At 41.6% G+C, this 27,007-nt stretch overlaps 2 protein-coding genes across 2 annotated transcripts; both read right to left on the bottom strand.

Moving 5' to 3' along the window:
- Positions 1 to 2,278: 2,278 nt before the first annotated feature.
- On the bottom strand, positions 2,279 to 5,157 carry LOC118644843. Its single transcript, XM_036284496.1, has 2 exons — positions 3,097 to 5,157; positions 2,279 to 2,513 (listed from the first exon to the last, which is right to left on the bottom strand). The coding sequence occupies exon 1, from the start codon at positions 5,131 to 5,133 to the stop codon at positions 4,219 to 4,221; it is 915 nt and encodes a 304-aa protein (XP_036140389.1). The 5' UTR covers positions 5,134 to 5,157; the 3' UTR covers positions 2,279 to 2,513; positions 3,097 to 4,218.
- Positions 5,158 to 6,592: 1,435 nt separating this feature from the next.
- On the bottom strand, positions 6,593 to 11,815 carry LOC118644969. Its single transcript, XM_036284976.1, has 2 exons — positions 8,793 to 11,815; positions 6,593 to 8,741 (listed from the first exon to the last, which is right to left on the bottom strand). The coding sequence occupies exons 1-2, from the start codon at positions 11,813 to 11,815 to the stop codon at positions 6,593 to 6,595; spliced, it is 5,172 nt and encodes a 1,723-aa protein (XP_036140869.1).
- Positions 11,816 to 27,007: the final 15,192 nt, after the last annotated feature.

Genomic DNA, 27,007 nt, shown 5'->3' with positions numbered 1-27,007 from the left:
AATACTTTTTTTTGATCTGCATTCAATTTTGAAATCATTTCAGATATATCGATTTCTTCTTCGTGACCACCGAGATCTTTAAAATCTTGCATTGCTTCACCAGCTTGAATATTTTGAACACCTATCGGATTATCAGGATCATCTTAAGACAGATGCTGTTTTTCGTCAATCTGTTGTTGAACCAATTCCTTCACAGTTTCATATGCTTGTTTCAATTCTTCCATTTTTTCATGATACTGCAATGCTTCGACGAGATGTAATTTTACCTTATGAAATGATTCCGCATAAGTATCACAACCATTTTTAAGATCTTCCATTTTTCGCCGTGGTTGAAACATAAGAAGTAATGAAAAGAAATAATTTTCCGGCCGCGTCTTAACATCATATTTATAATGATTAATAAGATGTCCACGTTGTCGCCGTTTAAGGTAATAACCATTATCCATTTTGTAATATTTAATATTTTTACTTTCTGGTTTAATTTTTGTAATATCATGCCATTGCATAAATTCATATAAACACATCGATTCAAATTCTTTCGATCTATATGGATAATGGTCATCTATTACAGACGCACAAAATATATCTGTAGAATCTCTATCGAGAGCTTCAACTTCCTTAACGTTTTTTACTTTTCTATATCGTATCTGATTCGTATCCAACCATTTGATCGTCGTATTTCGATCAGTTCCATATAAAGGAATACTTAGCAATGTATCCGCAGCTTCAAGAGCTCCACATTCTCTATTATTTAAAAATCGTAATCCAATATTCCAAAGACAGCTCGCTATTGATTTGTTTGTCTGATTTTTACAATCAAGAATATCTTCAGATAATTCACATTGTCCTGCTTTATTTACATACTTACTTATGTACATATTAATAAACCTGGAATTTTCTCCAATATATTGTATATCCATATTTCCATTCCATGCAGTAAGAGTAGGGGGATTATAATCATTTATATAACCCTCTCTCTCCGTTCGAGGAATATCATAAAGCCTACTTCTAGACTTTAACTGTTTCCTACCTGCTATCGAACTTACAACATCTCTTAAACATAACGTATCCGTAACAGGGCGAGGAAATCCGAAACGACATATACGACCAACTTTACGTCCCATTTTCTTAGAACGAAGACAATAATTGTTATGTTTGTGTTGTTGGTATGTATTAACTCGCTCATATAATAATGGAGAAATATTTTTATCTGGCATTTTACAAGTTACATGTAAAATAAATTCAGAAATTTCTTTTTCAGAAGATACACCAATAATTGGTGCATCTTTAATCCAAATTAACATATGAAAATGTTGTATCCCTCTACCTTGATATTCTCGTCGCCAGAAGTAATGTGTAACTTCTCCGATCGGATGATCTTCGGAACAAATAAAATCAATCATTGCTCGAAACTTATTATGGAGAAATCTCGACGCTGATACAGGATCTCTAGCAACGAGAGCACTAGTGGAAGACGAATCGTTACACCAACCATTTACTTCACGAATGTATTGACCTAAATCATCCCACATCCATTCACTAGGACTCAATGTTAAAAACCATGTCGCAGGTCCGTAATGTTGTATCATGCACTCTAAATCATATCTTGGTCTACGCCAATATTGTGCCGTATTTCTCAAGGTAGAAAATATTGTACTCAAATCAGACTCCAATAATTCTTTCTGCACTGCTTGTAAATATTCTGAAGCCGTATAACGATCTCGCAAATTAGTTACATTTAATTTATGATAAATACCGCGCTTTAATTGACGATTATTCGCATTATTTAATAAATAAAACAAATATTGTTGATTCAATCTATATTGGGGATGTTTAGAAGTCAAACGACATTTAATATATTCATGTTCATGAAGTTTAATTTGTCTAGTTTCATGTTGTCCATTAATACCAAAAGGATATATATCTGGAAAACATAATAGATCTAAAAATTTTTCACGGTTATCCAGGGGTAATTCCTCAATTTTTAACATTTGATACAAAATGTTAGCACTTTCACGTTTTTTTTTTCATATAAAGGATAAATGGTATACTGTTCGTAATAACTATCCTTGTCATCGGTAACCTGAGTTACCTGAGTAACATAGCGTCACCTTGAAGATTTAAAACAATAGCTTCTGCATTATTTTTTGTTTCTTGCATTTCAATTTTTGAATTCAATAATGTACCATCATTATTATCATTATCCGATACAAATTCAGAATCATTTTCTGTCCCTTTTATTTCAAAAAATTCTACATTCTTTTCCGAACATGATCCATTGTAAGTATCTGGCAGTATAATGTGTTTATAAAGGTGATTTTTACGTTTTAACCATACCAAAGCATAAAATACTTTTTTAAGATTTACCATTTTTTCCCAAATAATTTTTGCTTTTGTTGGAATACCTCTAACCAAAATGTACAATTCCATATTGTTTTTATTTATCGCATCAGTTTTCGAACATATTTTGTTTATTGTTTGTTCTAATGGTAATGGTAAATGAAATGTTCTACCTGTTGTAAGCCGATTACAACTATATTTATTAAAATTGCGACACGCATCTTTCGAAAGACGTTGCAAGAAGCACCTCTTTCGAAAGACGCACAAGAATCCGCCGCGCTCACGGAAGTCCCGAGTAACTTCCGTGAGATTACAACAGCGCGTTCGGAAGCAGTTCGTATCGCCCTAGAAATAGGTCCTACGCTGCAAAATCAAACCGCAAGGTCACCGCATTCCGATGTCGAAACGTTTAGCCTCGCGGAAGCTACCGACGCCCGGTCACTGGCCCCCGAAATTGCGCCAGATATCATAATATATAAACGCGACCACGCCGTGACCGAGCGGAGAGAAACATAACAACGTCCGAGCCGCGTCGCGTACTATACACCTTATCGCGAGTGATACCTAACACCATCACAGCTGATTGTAAGCGCAAGAAACAGAAATAAAGACAACGAACAAGCACGTAAGAAGCGTCTTCTTTTCTTTTATACACCGAGCCGAACCTTCACCCTTTAGGTCCCAACCCTTCAGGCAGAACGATCCCAACTACCGACGGGAAAGAATTCCCAAAACGAGCAAACGCTCACAACATACCTTTTACTTTCTGTACCATCTGTCTATGAGGCAACCTTTTATTCATCACAGTTCCCATTTTAACAACAGTTTGAAATGCTTTAGCCCTTTGTATTAACATTTTTTCGAATGAATTAAGAGACGATATTCGGGAACATTTTGGATATATAGATTGTTTAAAATACAATAAGCAGGCATTAATCCGTTACGGAATTTTCTTTGGCAATAAAGACATATGTATTGCGGATCAATATTTAAATTTTTTATATGTGCCATTAAATCTCTCCAAATTGGAATATCTAATTGTGTTTTAAACTTACTAATTTCAGATACACTTCTCTTATAGCAAAGTCTCTCACATGAAACACAAACATATCGAGGTGTGTCCATAGAACGTTTAGTAAACGTCTTAAATGCTTTGCTATATTTAGAAATAATATCATCATCACTCAAATCAGTTAAACTTTAATGATGTTTGTACATATTTGCTCGATCTTGTGCCAAAGTTATAAGTTCATTTAATGTATCGATATCGCCAGAATTTAAAGCTTTTTCTAGATCTATTAACTTTCGATAGTCTGCTCTTATTCGATAAATCAAACGTTTAATATGTCTTACCTTTGGAAAATGAGGTGATAATAATTGAATAGAAAGAGACATTGCTTTACAAAAATTTGGATTAATGTAACAAGCCTGTGTATGACCTAATTTGTCAGTCAAATCATTTACTGTACATTTCTGACAAACCTTGCGTAATAGTTCTGGTATTTTCTTTAAAGTACATGTATTTATTACTTCGAGAAATTTTTTATAACGATCAATTACAAATAAATCAATTTTACACGAAGTATTGCACAACCATGCTTTTTTAGCTTGTGCTTCTACCCGAGGTAATACATTTATAATTTGACCTTTCAAGTTTGTTATCAATGGTTGCGATGAAATAAATTGTTCACTACATGTAGAATCAATAAAATAATTTTCGGAAGAAGCTGTATGACCCGATATACCACATAACGCATGTAATTTATCATCAATTGTTAAACACTCAGTAACAAGAGTTAAGTGTACTTCAGCCTTTTTTTTCAATACAGCTAATATTTTATACATATTGTGAATATAATTATTTCTAATCTGCATAGATCAACGCAAAATTTTTTCAGCTTCTAATCGTCTTTCAATTTTATGTTTAATATTAAGTTTATTCATAATATCTGTTATTGTCACAGGATTATGCATATGTATGTAATTTTTTGACCAAAACTTACTATATTTTCTAATAATATTTTGACCAGCATATTTTTTTACAGAATTAAATTTTAATATCTTTTTCTCGTAATATTGTTTATTATACAACCATTTACAATCGGAATATTTTCTGTATCTATCTCGTTCATGTTGTGAATGTATAAAATAATGTATTCTTTTACGCAAACGATTTTTTTGTAAATTTTTAATATATTGATGTCGCTTTTTAGCACGATTATTCAGTAAATCTTTTTTATACCGATCCAATTGCTTAGCCCGATTTTGTTTTAAATTTTGTTGATATCGAAGCAGCTTTTTAGTACGAATATTTTCCAAATCATTGTCTGCATAACGTTTTTTATCACGATTATCTTCAATTTTTTCATATTGACGTCGCTTTTTAGCAGGATTATTCAATAAATCTGTCTTATATCGATCCAGATGCTTAGCCTGATTTTGTTCTAAGTTTTGTTGATATTGAAGCCGCTTTTCTAGACAAACATTTTCCAAATCATCGTCTAGATAACGTTTTTTATCACGATTATCTTCTATATTATGACATTTATTCTTCGAAGAATCATATTCGTCTATATGACTTTTTTTAACCTGATTATCATCAATATTATGACATTCATTCTTCAAAGTATTTTTTTTAGATAAATATCTCTTTATACGTTGAGCATTAGCTATAGCTTTTCTTGCTTTTATTACTGCTAATGGAAGTATTTTTTGAGGAACACCATAATTTAAATCCTGAGGAAAATGCTCAATCACATTAGATTCAAAAATTTTTAATAAATGTGAACGCATTTGACTATGGTCATATCTTACTTTTTCAGGTTTAATGTTATATAATAATGAAATAGCAAAAGCTATTGCAAAAACACCACAATCATTACCATTTGGTTGTTGTTGCACAGTTGGAAATTTGACTGAACGTTTCTCAAAATCATATGTTGGAAATAATCTTTTCAAGAATTGTTCGTGATTTTTATGCAGTATTTTATTATTAAATGAATCGTATATAAATATATTTTTTCTATCGTAATAGCTACATACCCAATGTGACGAACTATACAATATTTGAATGTGTTTTGTATCTTGTAATACAGGTTGTATCAAATGAGGAAGTTGTATTCGCCATGTTCCAATAGGTTTATAGTCGGAACAATTTTGTAAAAGTTCATGAAAATGATCAATATGATCATCATTAAGCCACTCATTTCGGATAATAATATCTTTATTTTCAGGCTTTAAAATAATTTCTTTTTTCTTTAGACATTTTATTTGAAAAAATACAAATTTTTACAAACCTACTACAATTGTTTACAGACAATTGTTATAAGTGCAAAACAGCAAATTTTTATAGGCGCACAGCAACCAATTTTTACAGGCGCACAGCAGCCGTTGTTTGTAGGCGCACAGCAGCCTTATTAGCGCACAGCAGCCTTTTTTATTGGCGCAGAGCAGCCTTTTTTTATTGGCGCACAGCAGCTTTTTTTACTGGCGCACAGCAGCCTTTTATAAATATCACAGACAAAAAGAAAGAAGATAAAGTGCAAAGTAATAGACAGTATAAAAGTATGTATATAACTAAATGAAAAAGAAAAAAGAAAAGAAAATTAAAGAAAATGAAAAACCTTACCTCTCTTCTCAAAATTAATAGATGTGCGCGAGGTATGAGCGCGTGTGAGAAGGACCGAAAATTACGAACGAACGAGGGGAAAATTGGCTCTAGTCTCTTTTCTTTTTAACAATTATTTATTGCAAATATCAATTAACAAATTAAACTCTTATGCCGCGAGATTGAATTTCGCGAGAAGCGAAGCGGTCGCGAAGAACGAGATGGTCGCGATAGAACAATACGGTCGCGAAGAGCGAAGCGGTCACGATGCGGACGTGATAGATTCTTACGGCAGAATAAAGAAAAAAACGACGCGAATGATAGACAAAAGAAACGAGGTGGTAATGAATGAAGCTCGGAGCATCTTTCCGTTGCCGGGTAACTCAATGCGCGTACTTTAAACATTTCCTTATTAGGCAATGTATGATTTCCAGACCTTTAAAACAAATTCCTATGTGGGGTCACGGCCACTGCTGATTAAAGCCCCGTGCACAATAATTCCGAATCCGAGCATTAATTCCGATTCTGAACATTCCGCCCGCCTCGGCAGGATTTCTGGCGAATGCTCGGCTTCAGCGTATAGATTTCAAAACTAACTAAACCCGGAGACGATAATAAGAAAAAACAAAAACAAGAAAAAATCAATTAAGCGTTTTCTGTGGGGGGCGTATCCCCTTGCGCGGCGTCCTCCTTATCAATCTTTTCGGCATGACTGACTGGCAGAAGAATGATTTTCGTAATAGGCCGCGTGAAGTCCTTACGAACGACCCGGCCATTCTCGATCGCGACAGTCCGCACCGCGACAACGCGGATCAGTCCATCCCGGCCAGGATGCACTCGAATAATTCTGGCCAGTGGCCAGTGAGCCGGGGCGCTATTCTCCTGTCGGATGAGACACAGCCGTCCGACTTCATATCTGGACTCCTTCTTCAGCCATTTCGGTCGCTGAGTGAGCGAATGGAGGTATTCCTGGGCCCAGCGTGCCCAGAAGTGGTCCCGCATACTCTGCACAAGCTGCCACCGGGTGAGACGATTCACTGGAACGTCGGTAAGCGATGGTTCCGGCACTACAATGGGGACATCTCCCACCAGGAAGTGTCCGGGCGTCAGAGCGGTGAGATCCTCTGGATCGTCGGAGAGAGACTGCAGAGGTCGTGAGTTAAGACAGGCTTCGATCTGCGCCAGCAGGGTCGTCATCTCCTCGAATGTTAAAGTCGCATTCCCCAGGACGCGCCGCAGATGATGCTTGAAAGATTTAACGGCAGCTTCCCAGATGCCGCCGAAATGTGGAGCTGACGGCGGGTTGAACCGCCATCGGATTCCCTCCGCCGTGAGGACGTCGTTAAGTCGCCGTCGTTCAGATCCATATTCTGAAAAAAGCTCGCGCAAGCGGGCATCTGCTCCGACAAAGGTGGTGCCGCGGTCGCTCCACAAGGTACGGCATAAGCCGCGTCGGGAGACGAATCGTCGTAAGGCGGCTAGAAAGGCTTCCGTCGTATAGTCCGACACGACCTCCAGATGAACGGCGCGTGTGCTCAGGCACACAAACACCGCGACGTACGCCTTGTACGAACGATGACCTCGCCCCTTGGTTGTTCGCAATTGTACAGGTCCAGCGTAGTCGATGCCGGTGTTGAGGAATGGACGAAAGGGTCTCACCCGCTCTTGAGGAAGGTCACCCATCTGTTGTGGAGCCGGTGCCGCCCTCCAACGCACGCATCTCACGCAACGGTGAATTACACGTTTCGTCAGGGCGCGACCTCGCAGAACCCAATAACGCTGACGCAACAAACTCAGGGTCAGCTGCACTCCGCCGTGTAAGGATCTTCGATGGCAGTCTTCGACGATCAGCAGAGTGAAGTGCGAGTCGGCTGGCAGAATGATCGGATGACGTTCCTCAGGATCTAACAGGCTATGTTTCAGACGACCTCCCACTCTAAGAAGGCCGCGAGAATCTGTAATTGGATTTAATTTAATTAAGGAGGTCGAAGGCCGCGGAGACTGGCTCTGTCGAAGCGCCTCCAGGTCCTTCCGGAATGTCTGAGTCTGCACTCTCCGGATCCATTGCAGCCGCGACTCGTCTAGTTCGTCCATCGTTAAACAGGGCTCGACGGTTCTGTCCACGGAGGAACGTCCACCACGAAATCGCAGCCAACGTCGGCACCAGGCGGTCACGCGCAGTAGTCGATTGAGTGACGAGAATCGCAGGAGTTCGGCTGGCTCCTCGTCAGTCAGTGTGGTTGTGACGGCAGCATGAGCACGAGTCCGCGCATCAGGTAGCTCGGTCGTGTCCAAACATCCGGTCTTTAAAGGCCAGGCCGATGTCCCGAGCCACAGCCAAGCAGGTCCTCGCCACCAGAGTTCATGCTTCACAAGATCACCGGGTAGTAGACCTCTGGATGCGCAATCCGCTGGATTTTCCTGACCTGGGATGTGATGCCACAGCGCGTCCGGAGCTGTGGTCTGTATTTCAGCTACTCGGTTGGCGACGTAGGTCTTCCAGCGAGACGGATGTCCTTGGATCCAACCCAACGTCACCGTGGAGTCCGACCAGCAATGAAGAGGGGCTCGCTCAAGACCAAGCGCTCTTCTCTGCTGGGAAATGAGTCGCGCCAGGAGAGCTGCAGCACAAAGCTCGAGACGAGGTAGCGTGACCGGTTTAATTGGGGCGACCTTCGTCTTGGCTGCAAGAAGTGTAACCCTCCACGACCCCTCCTCCGGGGATCGCAGGTAGACGACAGAGGCGTAGGCTCGCTCGGAAGCGTCGGCGAAACCGTGTAACTCCACCTCTAGACTGGTATTGAGAACGCCGATCCAGCGTGGCACTCGAATCGTCTCCAACTACGGCAGCTCGTCTCGGAATCGCTGCCAAAATTTCGCGGAGTCCTCGTCCAAAGTGTCATCCCAGCCCAACTGCAGCAGCCAGGTGCTCTGGAAGGCGATTTTGGCACTCACCACCGTCGGGGCCAGCCATCCGAGGGGGTCGAACAACCGGGCAGTGAGCGACAACACGGAGCGCTTGGTGAATCCTGCTATGGAGATCTGCTGGGTCGAGAACGAAAAGTCATCGGTTCTTGGATGCCATTGTAAACCAAGGGCGGAGTGAGCCTCCTGAGTATGCCAATCGCGGAGCTCCCGTTTCATCCGGTGGTCAGCTGGCACACCGTCCAACAGCGAAAAGTCATTGGCCGACCATTTTCGTAGCGGGAAGCCGCCCGCCGTGCAAAGATCGGTCAGCTGGCGACGGAGTTCCAAGGCCTCCTCAAGGGTAGCGGCGCCGGTGAGCACATCGTCCATGTAGACGTCTCGTTCCAAGACGGCAGCTCCGCGGGGGTAACGTTCGCGTTCGTCGTCGGCCAGCTGGTGTAAGGTGCGCATGGCCAGGTAGGGAGCGCAGGCGAGGCCGTACGTAACAGTATCGAGACGGTACTCAGCGATGTCGTCCGTCGCCACATCACGCCAGAGGATGCGCTGCAGATCGCGGTCGTCCGGATGAACGACGATCTGCCGAAACATCTTTTCTACGTCCGTGGCTAGGACGTAGCGGTGTTGCCGCCAGCGTAGAATAATTTCCGGCAGCGGTGGCAATAGATTCGGACCGGTCATTAAGCACTGGTTAAGCGTGCGACCAGCAGGAGTGGGGGTTGAGCCATTGAATACGACGCGTAGTTTCGTTGTCGTACTCGCCTCTCTCATGACTCCGTGATGAGGAAGATAATTTATAACTCGGTTTGTTCCCTCCTCCTGGACAACGCGGGACATGTGACCCAGCTCTCGGTATTGCGTCAAGAAGTCTCGGTAGAGATGGTGGAAACGTTCTTCTCGGGCGAACCGTCTCTCCATGCTCTTAAGCACGCGCAAGGCCGAAATGCGCGTAGCGGTGAAGTCCGGTAGCGGTTCCTTGGTGGGAAGTCGGACAACATAGCGTCCTTCCTCCGTGCGAGTGTGAGTCAGGCGAAACATCTCCTCGCACTGACGGTCTTCTTGGGAAAGCGGAGGCGTAGTAGAGAGAAGCTCTTCTTGTTTCCAAAAGTTGCGAACAAGAGCGGTCAGATCCTCCTCCACCCGGCAAGTATTGGCGGCAACGCGGCACGCGGGCTCAGCTTGGCCGGTAGGCCCGAACAACATCCAACCGAAGGTCGTTTGCTGCGCCACAGGCTCTTGGGGTCCCCCTCTACGCACTCCTTCGAGAAGAGTAAGGGCAATGAAGTCCACTCCCAGCAAGAGGTCGACGGGATCGGTCGCCAAGAATTCCGGATCCGCAAGCTCCAGACCGCGCAAATGATTCCAGGTTTTGGTACTTGCTTCCACAGTTCCCTCGTAGATGCTGAGCTGAGGGAAAACCAACGCAGGAACGGACAGCGTGGGCCCCTTTCCCAGCGGGGAGACTTGCAGTGTGACGAGACCTCGAGCGCTTCCCGTTTGAACTCCGCCGATTCCGTATATGGCTACGGAAGCCCGAGTTCGCGGCAGTTGCAAACGTTGAACTAGCGCCTCCGTAACGAGACATGACTCGGAGCCCTGGTCAATGAGCGCGCGGAAAACGTGAAGGTAGCCGAATCGATCGGCAACGCGGACGCGCGCGGTAGCAAGGAGCCGCGTAAGCGGTCTTTCGGGCGGATGACGCGCGTGTTGTACAGTTGTGAGTGCAGCCTCACTCTCGCGGAAAGCGTCATGCAACGTCGAATGATGTTGCTCGTTACAGGAAGCGCAGCGTTTCGTCGAGGCGCACTCGCTGACCTTGTGCCGGCCGAGGCAATTGACGCACAGATCTTTCGCTTCGACGAGTTTCTTCCGTTCGACGGCGGTCTTGGACTTATACGTGTCGCAGGCCATCGTAAAATGATCCTGACGACACATGGAACAGCGGCCGCGTTTAACTTCTTGCTGCCGCGTATGCAGCGTTCGCGATTGACGGGCTGCGGTCGAACCCGTCTTGGTACCGCCGGTTTCCGATTTTGAAGGTTGCAACGCCTCGAGAGTCTGCAGCCGGCGTTCGATGAACCGCTGCAGCTCGATGTATGACGGTGGGTCGGTCGAGTCGTTTATAGAATTTTCCCACTCGCGTCGCGAATGCGGGTCGAGCAATTCAACAATGGAATGCACAAAGAAATCTTCCGAACTGGTGACCGGTCGTCCGATACTCTCGAGCGAATCCACCGTGCTTCGAACGCGATTGTACAGATTACTCAGTTCTGAGGCTGACTCACCCTTTATTCGATGCAGCGCGAGAAACTCGCTTAGAAAAGAACGTACCAGTAGCCGCTTGTTTTCAAATCGTCGTACCAGAGTGTTCCAAGCGCGCTCGAAGTTCTCCGCCGTCGTCGGCACGTTGCGAATGAGTAATGCAGCCTCACCCTTGAGGCACGTCTTAAGATAGTGAAGTTTCTCTACCGATGAGGTCGAGGCATCCTGTCTCATGATCGAGAGGAAGAGGTCTCGAAAGGAGTTCCACTCACTATATTTTCCGGAGAACTGCGGTAGCTGGATACGCGGTAAGGTCGTCCTGTGCGAGGTTCCCTCGCTGACGGTAACCGTGGTCGTCGATGAGGTGCTCGCTTCTCCGGAGCGCGCTGCCTGAGCGGCGAAATCGTTCAGGATGCCCTTGTTGACGTAATACGTCTCCTCGACTACCGAGATGAGATCTCCGGTTACGTAATCGTCCTCACTAAGGGCATCCCAGTGTTCTCGTAGGAGTGTTTCGTGCTGGCTCTCAAAGGTCGACCAGTACTTCTCCAACCCTGCCAAACGAGCTTCGACGGCTCCCGTCGTGATATTCGCCTGGCCGAGTTTCTTCAGATTATCCACGGTGCGCGAGATACGCCCGTGTAACGCTCGCTGGCTTCGGATCAATCCTGCGGCTGCCATTTCAATGCTCTCCGAATTTCTCTTGTTCACAGCACTCACTTGTGGCACGCACTTCACTTACGTAAAGTATCCGGCTCGAAGGACCAAAAAATGTGCGCGAGGTATGAGCGCGTGTGAGAAGGACCGAAAATTACGAACGAACGAGGGGAAAATTGGCTCTAGTCTCTTTTCTTTTTAACAATTATTTATTGCAAATATCAATTAACAAATTAAACTCTTATGCCGCGAGATTGAATTTCGCGAGAAGCGAAGCGGTCGCGAAGAACGAGATGGTCGCGATAGAACAATACGGTCGCGAAGAGCGAAGCGGTCACGATGCGGACGTGATAGATTCTTACGGCAGAATAAAGAAAAAAACGACGCGAATGATAGACAAAAGAAACGAGGTGGTAATGAATGAAGCTCGGAGCATCTTTCCGTTGCCGGGTAACTCAATGCGCGTACTTTAAACATTTCCTTATTAGGCAATGTATGATTTCCAGACCTTTAAAACAAATTCCTATGTGGGGTCACGGCCACTGCTGATTAAAGCCCCGTGCACAATAATTCCGAATCCGAGCATTAATTCCGATTCTGAACAATAGACAAGTATATGTAACTAAAATAAGAAAGACAATTATTAATATAAATCATCGTCTACAATAGCCGTAGTAATAAAGTTGTAAAGTCATTGCAATATAAAAGCTTTTTATGCTCATAGGCTGTTACAAATTACAACGACCTTACTACCTTATCACTACGGCTATTGTAGACTAGAATTAATGTCCAAATCACACTAACAATTGCGTCTGCGTTCGCGTTTGTGTCTACAATTGTCTTTTGACAAACAGACGGACGACTAAATAAGAATCGCTAATCATAATCTTTAGCAGCTATCTTTTGATTGATCTAAAAACAATCGTAGACGCAAACGTAAATGCTGACGCAATCGCTAATTGTTAGTGTGATTCGGGCATAATCTGACCCATCCCCTAAGAAACGGCTTTAAAATATATGATAAACATGTGGACTTAACTTTGAATAACGTCAACAAGATCAGTCAAGAGATCACTTTAATTATTTATATACATCAAATATTTTTCCCAAAATATCTTACCTACAAACAACTTTTATCTGGAACATTTTTTTATATTTAAAGCCGTTTCCAAAATTTAGGAAATAAGTCAGTAAAGACGTTCTGCTTAAAAATAAAAATATTAATTTTCCACTGTATTTTAATAATAAAGTTGTCAAATCATTGCAACATAAAAGCTTTATACTCATTAGCTGTCACAAATTACAACCTTACTACTTTACCACTACGGCTATTGTAAATGGACAATTAAATAAAGGCCATTGTACGTACTTTCTTTAATCATAACCGTAAGATTTCAATCATATTATTCAAACCGACCGAATTAACCAATCGTATTGCTGAATTTCTTACGATTATGATTAAGGAAATGTACGTGCAATGACCTTAAAGGTCCGTCTACAATCGCAGTAGTAGTAAGATCCCAGATAGCCACAAATGTATGTATGAGCACAAATTGTTCTCATGTTGCTAATAAAGATGTTAGCATCTTGCTACGCATTTACGTCGTCCCTTGTGCTGTTATTTGCTAGCATTCGACAGTGTCGAATCGACACTGATCTTAAGTAATGCTAGCGTAATGTTTGAAACGTGCAAAGAATTTTATTTCCGACATCGAATGCTAGCAAACAACAGCACAAGGGACGACATAAATGCGTAGCAAGATGCTAATATCTTTATTATATCATACTGGCTATCTGGGATTGTCAGTAAAAACTGACCATTATAGTTGAGTGTGAGAAGAATAATTGAATATAATTGATCAATTCTTATGGTTTGCGGCTTACAACCTTACTATTACTGCCATTGTAGACAGATCTTAAGAATCACTAATCGTAATTGCCAGCAGTTGCCTTCTGATTAGTCTTCTGATGGAAGAAACAATCGTAGACGCAAACGCGAACGCAGACGCAATCGCCAATCGCTAGAAGAAATATTCACCTGAAACATTTTTCCATATTTAAAGCCGAGATTTAGGAAATAAACCAGTAGACATTGTTTAAAAATAAAAATATTAATATTTTATGTTTATTTTAATTATACATAATATAAAAATTAGATAAAAGCATACAAGCATTGAAAACGCAGTACTTATATACAACGTAAAGATATTTATACATAAATGCTCAAACCATAAAATGTTAACATATTTATAATTGTAAAAGTATTGTCAAAATTTGGATTACAATAAGTATAAATGTGTCAAAACGTAAAAATAAAGAATAACATAACCGTGTTTCACTCTTAATGCCCGTTTACCTTTATCTAATTTTGTAAAATTCCAAGTCTTTGAAAATAGTTACACATTTCTTTTTGATACTTACTAAAATATTATCTTCAATACTTTCTTCTCGCCTTTTACTTTCTTCTCGCCTTTGATTTAATAATAATCAAATTAATTATATTGACAAATTGCATCAATAATAACCATAGCCATAAACAATCCATCAACAATGAAGACATTATTCAAACAGCCATAAAATTTCTAAAGCTGCGTTCGCATATCACTCCTATGTACCTACATAGAGTATGTTCAGGGAGCCGCTATTAGCGCTGCCAACATCAGTCTATCTTCATTGCTCATTAAAAGCAGAACAAGAACAGACTTATACTGTGATGATAGCGTCTCGCCGAACGCACTCATACATCGAGTGTTCCCGCCTTCCAGTCTCCACGTTCAAACATGGCGGCGAACAAGGATGTTACTTAAGTAAAATATACCGTAAAAATATAAAAATAAATGTATAAATATAAAAATATTCATTAAATAAATATTAATTTCAGCATCATGGAGATCGACGAAGAAGGGGATGCAATAATAGATAATGCAGCTTCTCAAATTGAGAAGCTGCACGTACAAGTCGCACCTGCAGCTTCTCAATTTGAGAAGCTGCATCAAATAGATACACCAATAGTGAGGGCCTCGCCACCGCCGCAGCCAACATCGGCGACACCACCGGCGGCGATTCCACTACCGCCGCTATCACCGCCGCCGACGACGTCGACCTCGCCGCCGACGACGACGTCGACCTCGCCACCGACGACGTCGATCCCGCTGCCGACGACGTCGGTCCCGCTGCCAACGACGTCGGTCCCGCTGCCGACGACGTCGGTCCCGCTGCCGACGACGTCGGTCCCGCTGCCGACGGCGTTGATGACATGGTGGGGGGCCACACCAACAACATGGTCATACCCGTGGGGGATGGTAACTCCTCCACCACCACCACCACCACCACCACCACCCCCACCACCATCATCATCACAGCAGTCGACAAGACGTAAGTAAAAAAATAGGAAAATATATCTTTATATATTAATATCAAGATCTGGTCCGTGATACAGATCAGTTTTCTTTTTGGTGCGACAGTACAGTACATTCACCATCTGTATCACGGACCAAATCATTTTTATATATTTATATAAATTTTGTTTATTAATATTAATCCTCTTTATTTTTCCTCATTACAGCTCCTCGATGGCAACGAGCAGGAAGGGGCCGCAGGAGAGAAAGGGGCCGCGGAGGACCATACATAAGAGGAAGGGGTCAGCGGAGGGCAAAACATTTATATAACATATAAATAAAAAGGTAAGCAATATGGATATGAATATTAAAATATTGTTGTGTGACAATAGCTACATACAAATCGAGGAATTTTTTGATCCGCAGCTACTGTCACATTACACTATAATTTTTAAAATGTAGAAAGTAACATTTTTTATTATTGTTCCAGATATGTACAAGACTGATGTCCCGAGTACCCATAATGCCTATAAAAATGTTTTATAAAATAAATACAGAGACATATATAATAAATATATGCTTATTTATTATAATTTAACCTTCCTAATCCCTATAATTCCTTATAAAATGTAAAATAAATTATAATTAAAATTTGTAAAACTTAAAAAATAAATATATCAGTTGAATGTCCTGAATACTTTTATATTTTTTTTACTTATATCACTTTTCTTGCGAGAGAACGATATATGTATTATTTACATCAGCCATAGAACTTGTTGTTGGGGAGTCCACCAGCCAGTTCTTTATAAAAAATTATATAAAACTAGTTAATTGTACAACTTCTGATTCTCAATCACGATATAGTAAAAAGAAAATCCAATTGCGTTTAAAAAAAAGAAGAAAAAAGAAACATTTCATTAGTGATTAGACAGAGAGTTTAAGCGTTGACAAGTGATTTGAATTTCAGAGTTGTATGACAATATTGACAGATAACAAAATCAAGCCATGATCAAATATTACAACTGATATTTAATATACAAATTTTATATATATTATATAATTTAGTTTAAAAAACAATTATATCTGATAAATCCCAACATTAATTCACGCTCAAAAAATCTATATTAACTCACTGGATATTTAAATGATATTGAACTCGTCTAATTTCCTCGCAAGCTATTTTTTCCGTGCGGCCTTTTCTGCTTTCCGTTGCATTCGCTCGAACTCCTTGCTCTTCTTGCGCTCGCGATTAGCCTGCACCCGTAACTCCTTCAATTTCCTCTTAAGATGAGTCTTAGCCTCGCCGTAAACTTCCAAGGCCTTCAGCTCCTCCAATTCCAAGCGTAACATTATTCCCATTAATATTCTATCAATTTAGCCCCATTGGCATACCTATTTAAAAATTAGAAAGTTATTAGAAACCATTAGAAATAAAAACCCCTATTTGTTCTTAAAGTAAGAGAAAAAAAGAAATAACACATTAAACCAAAGTCGCTTGGGTGAGCGGGTAATCAAACTGTGCTTGAATATATTGATAATGCAGAACGGATCAATATATTTTTATACTAAAGAAAATCATGCAATTAAAGCAAAAATTTAAGAGAATAAGGCACAAAATTGTACTTAAATAAAAAAATTTGAATATGATCTTTATAGATATAAAAATTATTTTGGGAACAAAATTTAAATACTTTCTTTTTAGTTTTTGATTTCTGTGCCTCATCCATATATCCAGCTCATATAAAATGCATATATAGTAGTTACTTTGACATCTATATAAACATCTCCCCTTTTACCATGTCATCAACAGGCCAGTTGGGTGATACTATATAACCCATATAGCTGTTATAGTTTTGGACAAGATTTCACGTACTTTACCTACAAAAAAAAGACGATATTTTTAAAAGCCATACAGTTGCAATACAATATTTTTTTAAAAAATATAACACTGTAACTCTTACCTGGCTTGCCATAAGACTTTTGATATGAATTGCTCTGCCAATTCTCTAAATGATAATTCATTGTTGAATTTAAAAGAGAATGAATCTCGATGAATTATGTTTCTTTCTCTCTTTCTTTTAATATAACTGAAATTTTAAACGTTACACAAAGTATTACTCTTATCTCAGAATACTTATTCTATACAAAAAATGAAACTTTTATGTAACTTATCTGATCTTCAAACTAGGCACAGCTGTATTTCCCTCCACAATGTAACCACGATGTGTAATCCACAACAATGTGCAAGTTATCATATCGCTGTAAAACCCACCATGGATTAAAAGCCATCACACACGAAATGATCACTCTCGCTGTATCTTTTCTTTCTCTTTCTCTTTCTCTCTCGCTCTCTCTCTCTCTCTCTACCTCCTTCCCTCTCTCAAAGTTCTTGTATTCGATGATCTCATCTCACAAGTACCTCAAACAATTATCAATATAAAGAATAATTCGCGAAACTATCTGTACAGAGAGAATGTCTTTTAAAAAAACAAGATTTTAAGAGAGGTCATCAAAGTTTCAAGAGGCATGATACTGATTCGCTGTAAGTAAGTGTATGTGCAACGTGAGACAGTTGGAGGACTCTGAGGAGAGGTTTCTCTTTGGTCTCCAACTGTCTTACGTTACACATACTTATACACTTACAGCGAATCAGTATCATGCCTCTTGAAACTTTGATGACCTCTTTTAAAATCTTGTTTTTTTAAAAGACATTGTTAAACATAATGGTATAATCTTGATATGCATTGGGTGCGTTCGGGAAGACGCTATTAGCGCTATCAGCATCAGTCCATCTTCATTACTCATTAGAAGTAGAACAAGGATAAACTGATACTGGTAGCGCTAATAGCGTCTCCCCGAACGCACCCATTATTATTACTTCACGAACTGTCATAACATAACCTTACACTGCATGTCATTTCACGCGAACCCCTGGCCAAAGACCGTGCTCCTGGCGACTCACATAACTCATTACACACGATGCAAACGCCGTAATGATAACGCGAATGGCTGCGTTCCGTTTTATTACGCATACGCACATGATAAACGTTAGATTATGCATGAAATGGAACGTTGTCCAAGAAGCATGCGAATGTGAACGCTGTTCATGCCACTATATTTTGTCGGTATGACAGGTTCCTAAATAACCTGATACGCGTTCATAGCACACAAGCGCCTCTTGTATCAAAGATGTGAAAGTGACTTTTTCTGATCTGAGAGGACGATGACGACGACAATGACGACGTTTCTTACATGAAAATTTTGACATTTGGAACTTTGCGTCGTGATATCTCCTCTCATAAGATACGTAGAGGAAAAATGAAAATAGTTTTCTTATACAAATCGACCCTAAGCTTTCGATTGAGCCTAGTTAGAACTCGATCCGTTTAGCCATTTCTGAGATCCGATAATTTCGGGTGTTCGCAAGTCGCGTACTCGCGTAAAGAGCACGGTCGGGCTCACGCTGCGCTTTCACTTGGCGCGAGCCACTACCGTGTCTCTTGATACTACCGTCTCATACGACGATTGCCGCGTCTGCACCGCGAAATTCGAGTCATTTATAATACCTACCCTCTCCGCACGTTATCACACTCCTTTTTATAATACTCCGATTACCATAACCGTCGCACGGTCTATATCTCCGTATCGCCTTCACGATTCCGATGAGGACACCGAGTAAAGAAAGAACGAGCAAGTTATGTGCCCTCCGCGTTCGCTTCATTCTCCGGCGACTTTTAACCCGACCGCACGGTCAGCCCATTATCACGCATGGATCGCGTCTGCTAAATGTTCTATCTCGCGAATTTACCAACACCGCCTTGACGTAGAACATATAATCTGTTTCGCGTGTTATATCAGTGCTTCTTGAGAAATCTGTTCATCCTACGTTTTGAAACGAAGACACGCTATACATATCGGATTTACTCAATGCTACGACGCGTGTATTTCCTGTTCAACGCGTTTAACAATTTTGAGACTTCTCGATGAATGTCTTATCTGTAGCGATATTTTAAGCGATTTTATACAATACCTAAATCTAACGGGAGAAGATCCGTATAATTCGGAACGACCGACGTTAATCGCAATTTCACAAACAGACGTAAATTCCTCCGAATAAACGTCGCGAATAAGATTTTTTTGTTGTGAAAATTGCTTGAATTTGCCTGCCACTACTTAATTTCCAGAGGAACGGTGGACCGCTCGACTCTGTTCCTTTAATCTTTTTCCCCCTCTTCTCCGGCTACGGGAGAACATCGGCGACGCCGCCCCTCCCGCACGCCCGGGACGTAACAATACATAAATAAAATATTTTTATTTCTCAGATTCTGACATTTTATTATAATCAATTCATATAAATAATTCCAATTAAATACAATTACTGATTAATGATTATTTTGACAATTATTATTATATAACTGGCATTATCTACGCACATGATTGAATTTGATTGAAAAACAATACTATTCTACTAAATATATATATTGTTGCGTGCCGCGTGTCGCCCGATACACCCCTGAAGCGCCAGTCAGCTGACGGACCGATCGATATTTTTGATCGGCCGGTTGCCGGAAGAATTTGTTATTAAAATAATTGAATTGAACGGCTGGTTGCCGGGAAATATTTTGTAAACAAATATTGTAGACAGTTTAACGTCGGACTCCTGCCGAGGAGGACGTGTCACGCGCTTTCTCTGTTACAATAAAGCTTTTTGAGTTCCATAGACGTTTTGATTTTCTTGACGCGAGTGTGTGTGTGAGTGCGGGAGTGTCTTTCGACGTTCCGACGCAACATTTTGGGGGCTCGTCCGGGATCGGACGAGCGAGCGAGCCGACGGGAGTTTTTCCGACGTCGTAAGGAATCAAAATGTCGACGACTCACTCGCCGAGGAAGACTCGCTCTCAGCACCAGGCGGCGAGCTCAGACGAGACTAGCGCGATGGAGGCTGTTCTCCTCGAGTTACATCAGATGCGCGAGGAGCGGAGACGGGAACGGCAGGAGCAACAAAATTTCCGCGCCGAAATGGAGGCCCGTTTCGTGGAGCGTGAGGCAGCTTTCCGACGAATGGAGGAGCCCAACTCAACGATGCTCAGCTAAGTCGCTCCAATAATATTTCCGCGGGCGAAGCTCCGACAGACGCGGCGCGTGTGGATTTCTTGAGCGGGAGGGGAAACGCGAGCGGGGATCGAGCGTCGTTTTCTTTAAGAGTAAAGACCGATACTTATGACGGGACGGTGCCGCTGCGCGAGTTTCTCTCACAATTTTCTTTCATTTCGCGCGCGAACGGCTGGGACGAGGCCTCTCAAACGGTGGCTCTTGCGTCATGTTTGCGGGGGAAGGCGCGTTCAGTTTTGGATGGGTTGAGCGCGGAGAAAGATAAATTAACGTTTTCGGAATTAAAATCTGAATTGGAATTGCGCTTCGGTGAAAGTAAACTAGCGCAAAATTTTTATTTACAATTCACTAATCGTAGACTTCTCCCGGGAGAAGATTATGCTACGTTGGGCGTGGATCTTGAGTGCCTTTCTCGAAAGGTATATCCAAATTGTCCTCACGAAATGCGCGATAAAGTTGCTTGCGCTCAATTCGTGGCTGCTCTGTCGGACGGTTTTGTTAAACGGACCCTCCAAGTAGAGGGAATATCTTCGCTCAGAGTGGCAATTGAGCGGGCCCGAACGTTGAAATTTATAAATGAGAATAGTTTCGCACGAAAACCGGAGAGACAAGGGAGCGGAAATTCGGGCGTAAAAGAAAATAAGAGCGCGGAGGAGCGAAGGGAAGGGAATAAAAAAAGGAATGAGGACGGGAGAAACAGGGGACCGAAAAAAGGGGAATGCTGGTTATGCGGAAATTCGGGGCACTTTCGTGCGGAGTGTCCTTCTCAGCGGAAGGAAAACTAAATTTTTCCGAGCTTCGCGGAGCCGGCTCGGCGGGGGGAAAACGGGCCCCGGAACGCGGCGGTGCCGGCGCGTCTCGGGAACTTTTTCTGGGAAGTTTTAACGCGGCGGACCGTGAACGTTTCTGTTTTCGGGGAAAATTAAATGAAAAGTCTTGTTGTTTTAAAATTGATACGGGCTCAGACGTGTCGGTGTTGAGCGCCAATTTGGCGGCTTCTTTTGAACAGGAACAAATAAAATTTTGCAATTTAAAGTATCCCACTGGCGAGAGAGTGCCGGTGACATCTCGGGTCACGGCCTCCGTGCGCCTGGGAAAATTTTGTGTCGTTTTACGATTCTATGTTGCGGAAATCGGTGAAGACTGTATTCTCGGAGCGGATTTTCTTTCCGAAACGGGAATTTTCGTAGGACTTTTTGAAGACGCTCTCGGGTTGACAAAGAGCGAGGCGGGGGAGCGCGGGCTGGTTTGTTCTCGTATTGAGAACTGCTCTGCTGATCTTCCCGATTTTCTTAAAGAGATTTATGAACAGAGTTCTATTGATTTGGAAAATACTCAAAAAGAAATTTTCTCTGACTTTTTATACGAATTTTGCGATGTTTTTACTGAAAATATTGTTGCTGGAAACTGTGATATTCTTTGCCATGACATAAAACTTTGTGATTCTTCCCCAATAAAGCAGGTACCTCGTCGTGTTCCAATTCATTTACAGGCTGAAGTTAATAAAATCCTGGAGGAAATGAAAGTCCAAAAAGTAATCGAGGAATCAAATAGTCCATGGATGTCCCCAGTTGTGTTGGCAAAAAAGAAGGATGGTTCGATCCGTTTTTGTGTGGATTTTCGGAAATTAAATGAGATCACGATAAAAGATTCCTATCCTCTTCCAAGGATCGATTGTATTTTGGACTGCCTTGCAGGAAATCTTTGGTTTTGTACATTAGACTTAAGGAGTGGATATTGGCAGGTAAGATTAAATCCTAAAGATCGTGAGAAGACTGCTTTCTCTTTGGGTAACGGTTTGGCAGTTTACGGTGATGCCTTTCGGTCTATGCAACGCCCCTGCAACCTTTGAACGATTAATGGAAAGAACTCTTAAAGGATTGATTTCTAGAATTTGTTTCGTTTATTTGGATGATGTGATTGTTTTCGGTAAAGATTTTAAAGAAATGATGGAGAATTTAAAAAAAGTCTTTTCTCGTTTTCAAAGCGCTAATCTCAAGGTTAATCCGAAAAAGTGTGTATTTTTAAAAAAAGAAATAAAATATCTTGGACATTTAATTTCTGCAGAGGGGGTTGCAACTGACCCTGATAAAATTTCATCCGTAAAACTGTGGCCGCTTCCTAAAACTCGTAAACAAGTATGTAGTTTTCTTGGCTTTTGTTCCTATTACAGGAGATTTGTTAGAAATTTTTCTGGAATTGCTAAACCTTTATATAAGTTAACGGAAGAAAATTGTAAATTCTTCTGATCTAAAGAATGCCAAGACGCGTTTGAAAAATTGAAATCTATTTTGACCTCCCCACCAATTTTATCTTTTCCGGTGGGGGAGGGCCAATTTGTTTTGGATACCGATGCCTCGAACCACGGTATCGGGGCAGTTCTTTCTCAATTTCAGGGTGAAGAGGAAAGAGTGATCGCTTATTTTAGTCGAGTATTGAGCAAGACTGAGCGGAATTATTGTGTGACTCGACGGGAGCTGTTGTTGGCCGTGGTGGATTCTATTAAATCTTTTCACCATTATTTATACGGGAGAAAATTTTTATTAAGGACGGATCATGCTTCGTTGCGATGGCTGATGTCTTTCCGAAATTTGGAGGGGCAACTGGCAAGATGGTTGGAACGCCTACAACAATACGATTTCGACATTTCCTATCGAAGTGGAAAAGGACATGGGAATGCCGATGGTTTATCCAGACTTCCATGTTCCGAGGATTCCTGCCAGTATTGTGCCAAGGTCGAGCAAAGAAAGGAAACCTGTAGTCAGAAAGTTTTTGGACGAATGGTTTTTGCTCAAGGAGATGTTCAGGAGTGGCGGTCCGCACAGCTTCAGGATTCTAACGTTTCCAAGCTGATACGAAGCAAGGAGGCTGGAAGGCGGCCAGAATGGCAAGAAATCGCTTCCGGAGAAGCCTCCCTGAAGATCTATTGGAGTTATTGGGAAATGTTGGAATTGAAAGAAGGAGTTTTATACAAGAGATGGATTTCTCCGAGTTTACAAAAGAACGTCTATCAAATTGTGGTGCCACGACTGAAGGTGAAAGAGATTTTGGAAGAGGCACATAATTCTCCTACAGGTGGACATTTCGGTGTAAATAAAACTTTGCAGAAGATTCGGAAAAGATTTTATTGGGCAACGTGCAAAAAGGATGTTGAGGAATGGTGTGCGACCTGCAAGATTTGTGTGGCAAGGAAAGGTCCTATCGGCAAAGGAAGAGCTCCCTTACAAATTTATAACGTTGGTGCTTCCTTCGAGAGAATTCAAGTTGATATTCTAGGCCCACTGCCGATTTCTTCGCAGGGAAACAAATATCTTCTTGTAGTTGTTGACTGCTTTACAAAATGGCCTAAAGCTATTCCTCTAAAGAACAAGAAGGCAAGTACAGTAGCTAGATGTTTAATTGAACAGGTGTTTTCTCGACATGGAATTCCTTTGGAGGTGCATTCGGATCAAAGTAGGAACTTCGAATCTCAACTTTTTCAAGAGATGACTAAGCTTTTGGGAATTAGGAAAACTCGAACTACTCCTCTTCATCCACAGTCTGACGGACAGGTCGAACGCCAGCATCGGACCATATTGGATTTTCTAGCGAAATTTATTTGCGAAACTCAGAAGGATTGGGATCGCTGGGTCCCATTATATTTGTTGGCTTATCGTTCTTCTAAACACGAAGCTACAGGATTGTCTCCGGCAGAAATGTATTTAGGACAAGATTTGCGTTTACCCCTTGATCTTTTAAGAGGAAGTCCCCCTTCTTTCGAGGAAAAGGAAGAGGCGGGTTACGTATCTCGGTTGAGAGATAAAATGGATTTAATTCATCGGTCCGCTAGGCAACGTCTTCAGATTAAATCCAAGAATGCAAAATCTTGGTATGATCGACGAACCAAGCAGGTACGTTTCGAACCCGGACAGAAAGTTTGGTTCTTCAATCCTCGTCGTGAAATAGGAAAAGCGCCGAAATTGCAGAGCCCTTGGGAGGGGCCATGGGTTGTAGTGAAGAAGCTCGGAGAGGTAGTTTGTTGTATTCGAAAACCTTCTTCTAAAAAGAATAAAATAGTGCATGCAGATCGTTTGGCTCCTTTTCTTGAAAGAAAGTTCTTCTAAAAATAATAATTAAAATAAACCGACAGAAAGCCTGAGCCCGTACCTTTTTGGGGGGATCTTAAATCTTTTTTTTTAATTTTAATTATTTAATTTAAAGTTTGTGTTCTGTTTTGTGTTTTATTATTGTTTTAGTATTAATGGAGTTCTGAAAAAGGAAAGGGATTTCGGAATTGAGAGCCGTAAGATAGTTAATTTCCTGGACTGCCTCTCCCACGGTTTTTGACCGTGGTTTTCCCGTGGGACTTGGGTGAATGCCGAGGCAGGGGACGGGGAGCTCTTTGAGCGATGAGTCCACGAAAGATATTCCTCCCCTGATCCCGAAGAAAGAAGAACGAAGCGCACAAGACTCGGCGGAAGAAGAGTTCGGGGACGGCTGGAGGAATACGGGCTAAGGAATTCTTTGTGGGAGCCTGGCCAGCTTCGCGAAGAAGGAAGCCCGTGTGGAGAACCTCCCTGGAAGAAGAGGACTTTGGTGGACGTGGCCCGGTAACTCGCTACGGAAGTACGAGGAGGGCAAGAAATCGTCCTGGAACCAAAGAAGGTCCTTTTCCAGAAGTGTCGCAAGCTGTTTTTTTTTTTCGGATTGTCGGGACGACAATTCAGAAGAGGGGGAGCAGTGTTGCGTGCCGCGTGTCGCCCGATACACCCCTGAAGCGCCAGTCAGCTGACGGACCGATCGATATTTTCGATCGGCCGATTGCCGGAAGAATTTGTTATTAAAATAATTGAATTGAACGGCTGGTTGCCGGGAAATATTTTGTAAACAAATATTGTAGACATTTTAACGTCGGACTCCTGCCGAGGAGGACGCGTCACGCGCTTTCTCTGTTGCAATAAAGCTTTTTGAGTTCCATAGACGTTTTGATTTTCTTGATGCGAGTGTGTGTGTGAGTGCGGGAGTGTCTTTCGACGTTCCGACGCAACAATATATATGTCTATTTTTATTGTCTGATAACCACTAATTAATTTGCATCTCTTCGCTAACAACAAATTTAGACAGTGAAGTGCTCCTATAGGTCCTAATCCTTTATGCGATCTCGATATATTACAGTAGTCAGACGGATGGGGTATTCGTGATCTGATGAATCGTTTTCTATATTTAAGATATTTTAATGAATTAAATATATAAATTTCTGATCGCATCCCTCTACCTAATAAACAAATTAAAGAATTGTTTCATTAATAAATATCTCGATACTATTATTCCCTCCAAATTAAGATTACTACAAATAATTTCTCGGGTGCGATAAGAATCACCGTCTCGTTGCGTCGGCTACTTAAAATAAGAAGTCGAGCTCAGTCACCCAACAGCTTGGTGGTATTAGCTGACTGGAGCCCGTTGAGGGTACTCCTGGTGATAACAAGCTGAGCATGTCGATATTTAATATCTACGTTGCAGCGGGGTAATACCAGCCTTGATCCGTCGGGTCGTTAATTACTAATTTTCCAGACAATCAAATAAATTTTAGGCAACATATTTTAATTAATTAACCAATTCATTATTTAATATTCAACATCAGAGAATAATTACTCTCCAATTTTCCTTTTTCCTTTACAAGAGTGACCACGCGTCTTGTTCAATGTTTATTACATTTTTGAATGGCAAGATTTCAGTGCGTCTGCGTTGTTTAACGCCGAGTTCACGTTTACTGGTATTGGCAAATTCGTTGAGCTTGTCCCATACGTTTACGGCCCTGAATGATGGTCATCTTAGTACCCCTGGGATGATCACCTCGTACTGAATATACCACCAGTTGCCATTCGTCGATCTTGAATAATAACTAAATAAAAGTTTAAACATAAATTGATCACTCTCTCGTTCAAATTATTGTGTGACTATATACTCGAGTTCAGCAAGAGTTCAGTGCGTCTGCGTTATTAACGCCGAGTTCTTGTTCCGCCGGCTCGTCACTGGTAGGTTTGTTGGGCTTGCCCATACGTCTAGGGTCCTGAACGATGATCATCTCAGTCACTTCCTGAGTATGATCACCTCGTACTGAGCATATCACTAATTGCTGAACATAACGAGTTAAAATTAAAACAGTCGCACTTGTTCGGGAAAAGTAATCTTGCATAAAGAGCGAATCTTGAAATAACTCATTAATAACTTCAATTCATTACGACCTATCTTATCCTAATTTCTACGATATCACTTCACACAAGGTAAGACGCACGAATACTAAACAATAACGCTTATTTAGGTGTTGGGAAGCCACGCTATATTTTATAATCCAGGAAGGTTTTTTTCCCTGTAGAACCAGGGACTTTCCACCGTAAGTTTATTCTATTTCCATTAAAATATACAAGTCTCGATTTCGTAAACCTATAAAATAATATTCGTATATCAGATGGTGGATCCAGGAAAGAACGGCCAAAGCCGCAAGCGACGGCACGATTACCGCCAAGCTATCCGCAATAATTCTCACCCGTACTTACGTGTACGCCCTATTTTAGAGTTAATTGATTTATTACGGCGATACCCCTTGTTTCCGGAATTATTAATAATCGTTTCTAACGCGGCCCTGTCAGATATTTTTCCGGAATCTGGTTTTCGCGATCGCAACGTCCCGTCTCCAAATCTAGACGAGTTTCCGTCTCTAAGTATATTTCCCGAGCAAACCGGGCTAGTAAATGCTCCGCTAAACGAATCCCTTGCCAGAATT

Source organism: Monomorium pharaonis, chromosome 3 (genome assembly GCF_013373865.1).
Source record: "Monomorium pharaonis isolate MP-MQ-018 chromosome 3, ASM1337386v2, whole genome shotgun sequence".
NCBI lineage: Eukaryota > Metazoa > Arthropoda > Insecta > Hymenoptera > Formicidae > Monomorium > Monomorium pharaonis.
Note: the sequence above shows the minus strand (reverse complement) of the source record. Positions and strands in the feature narration are given on the sequence as shown.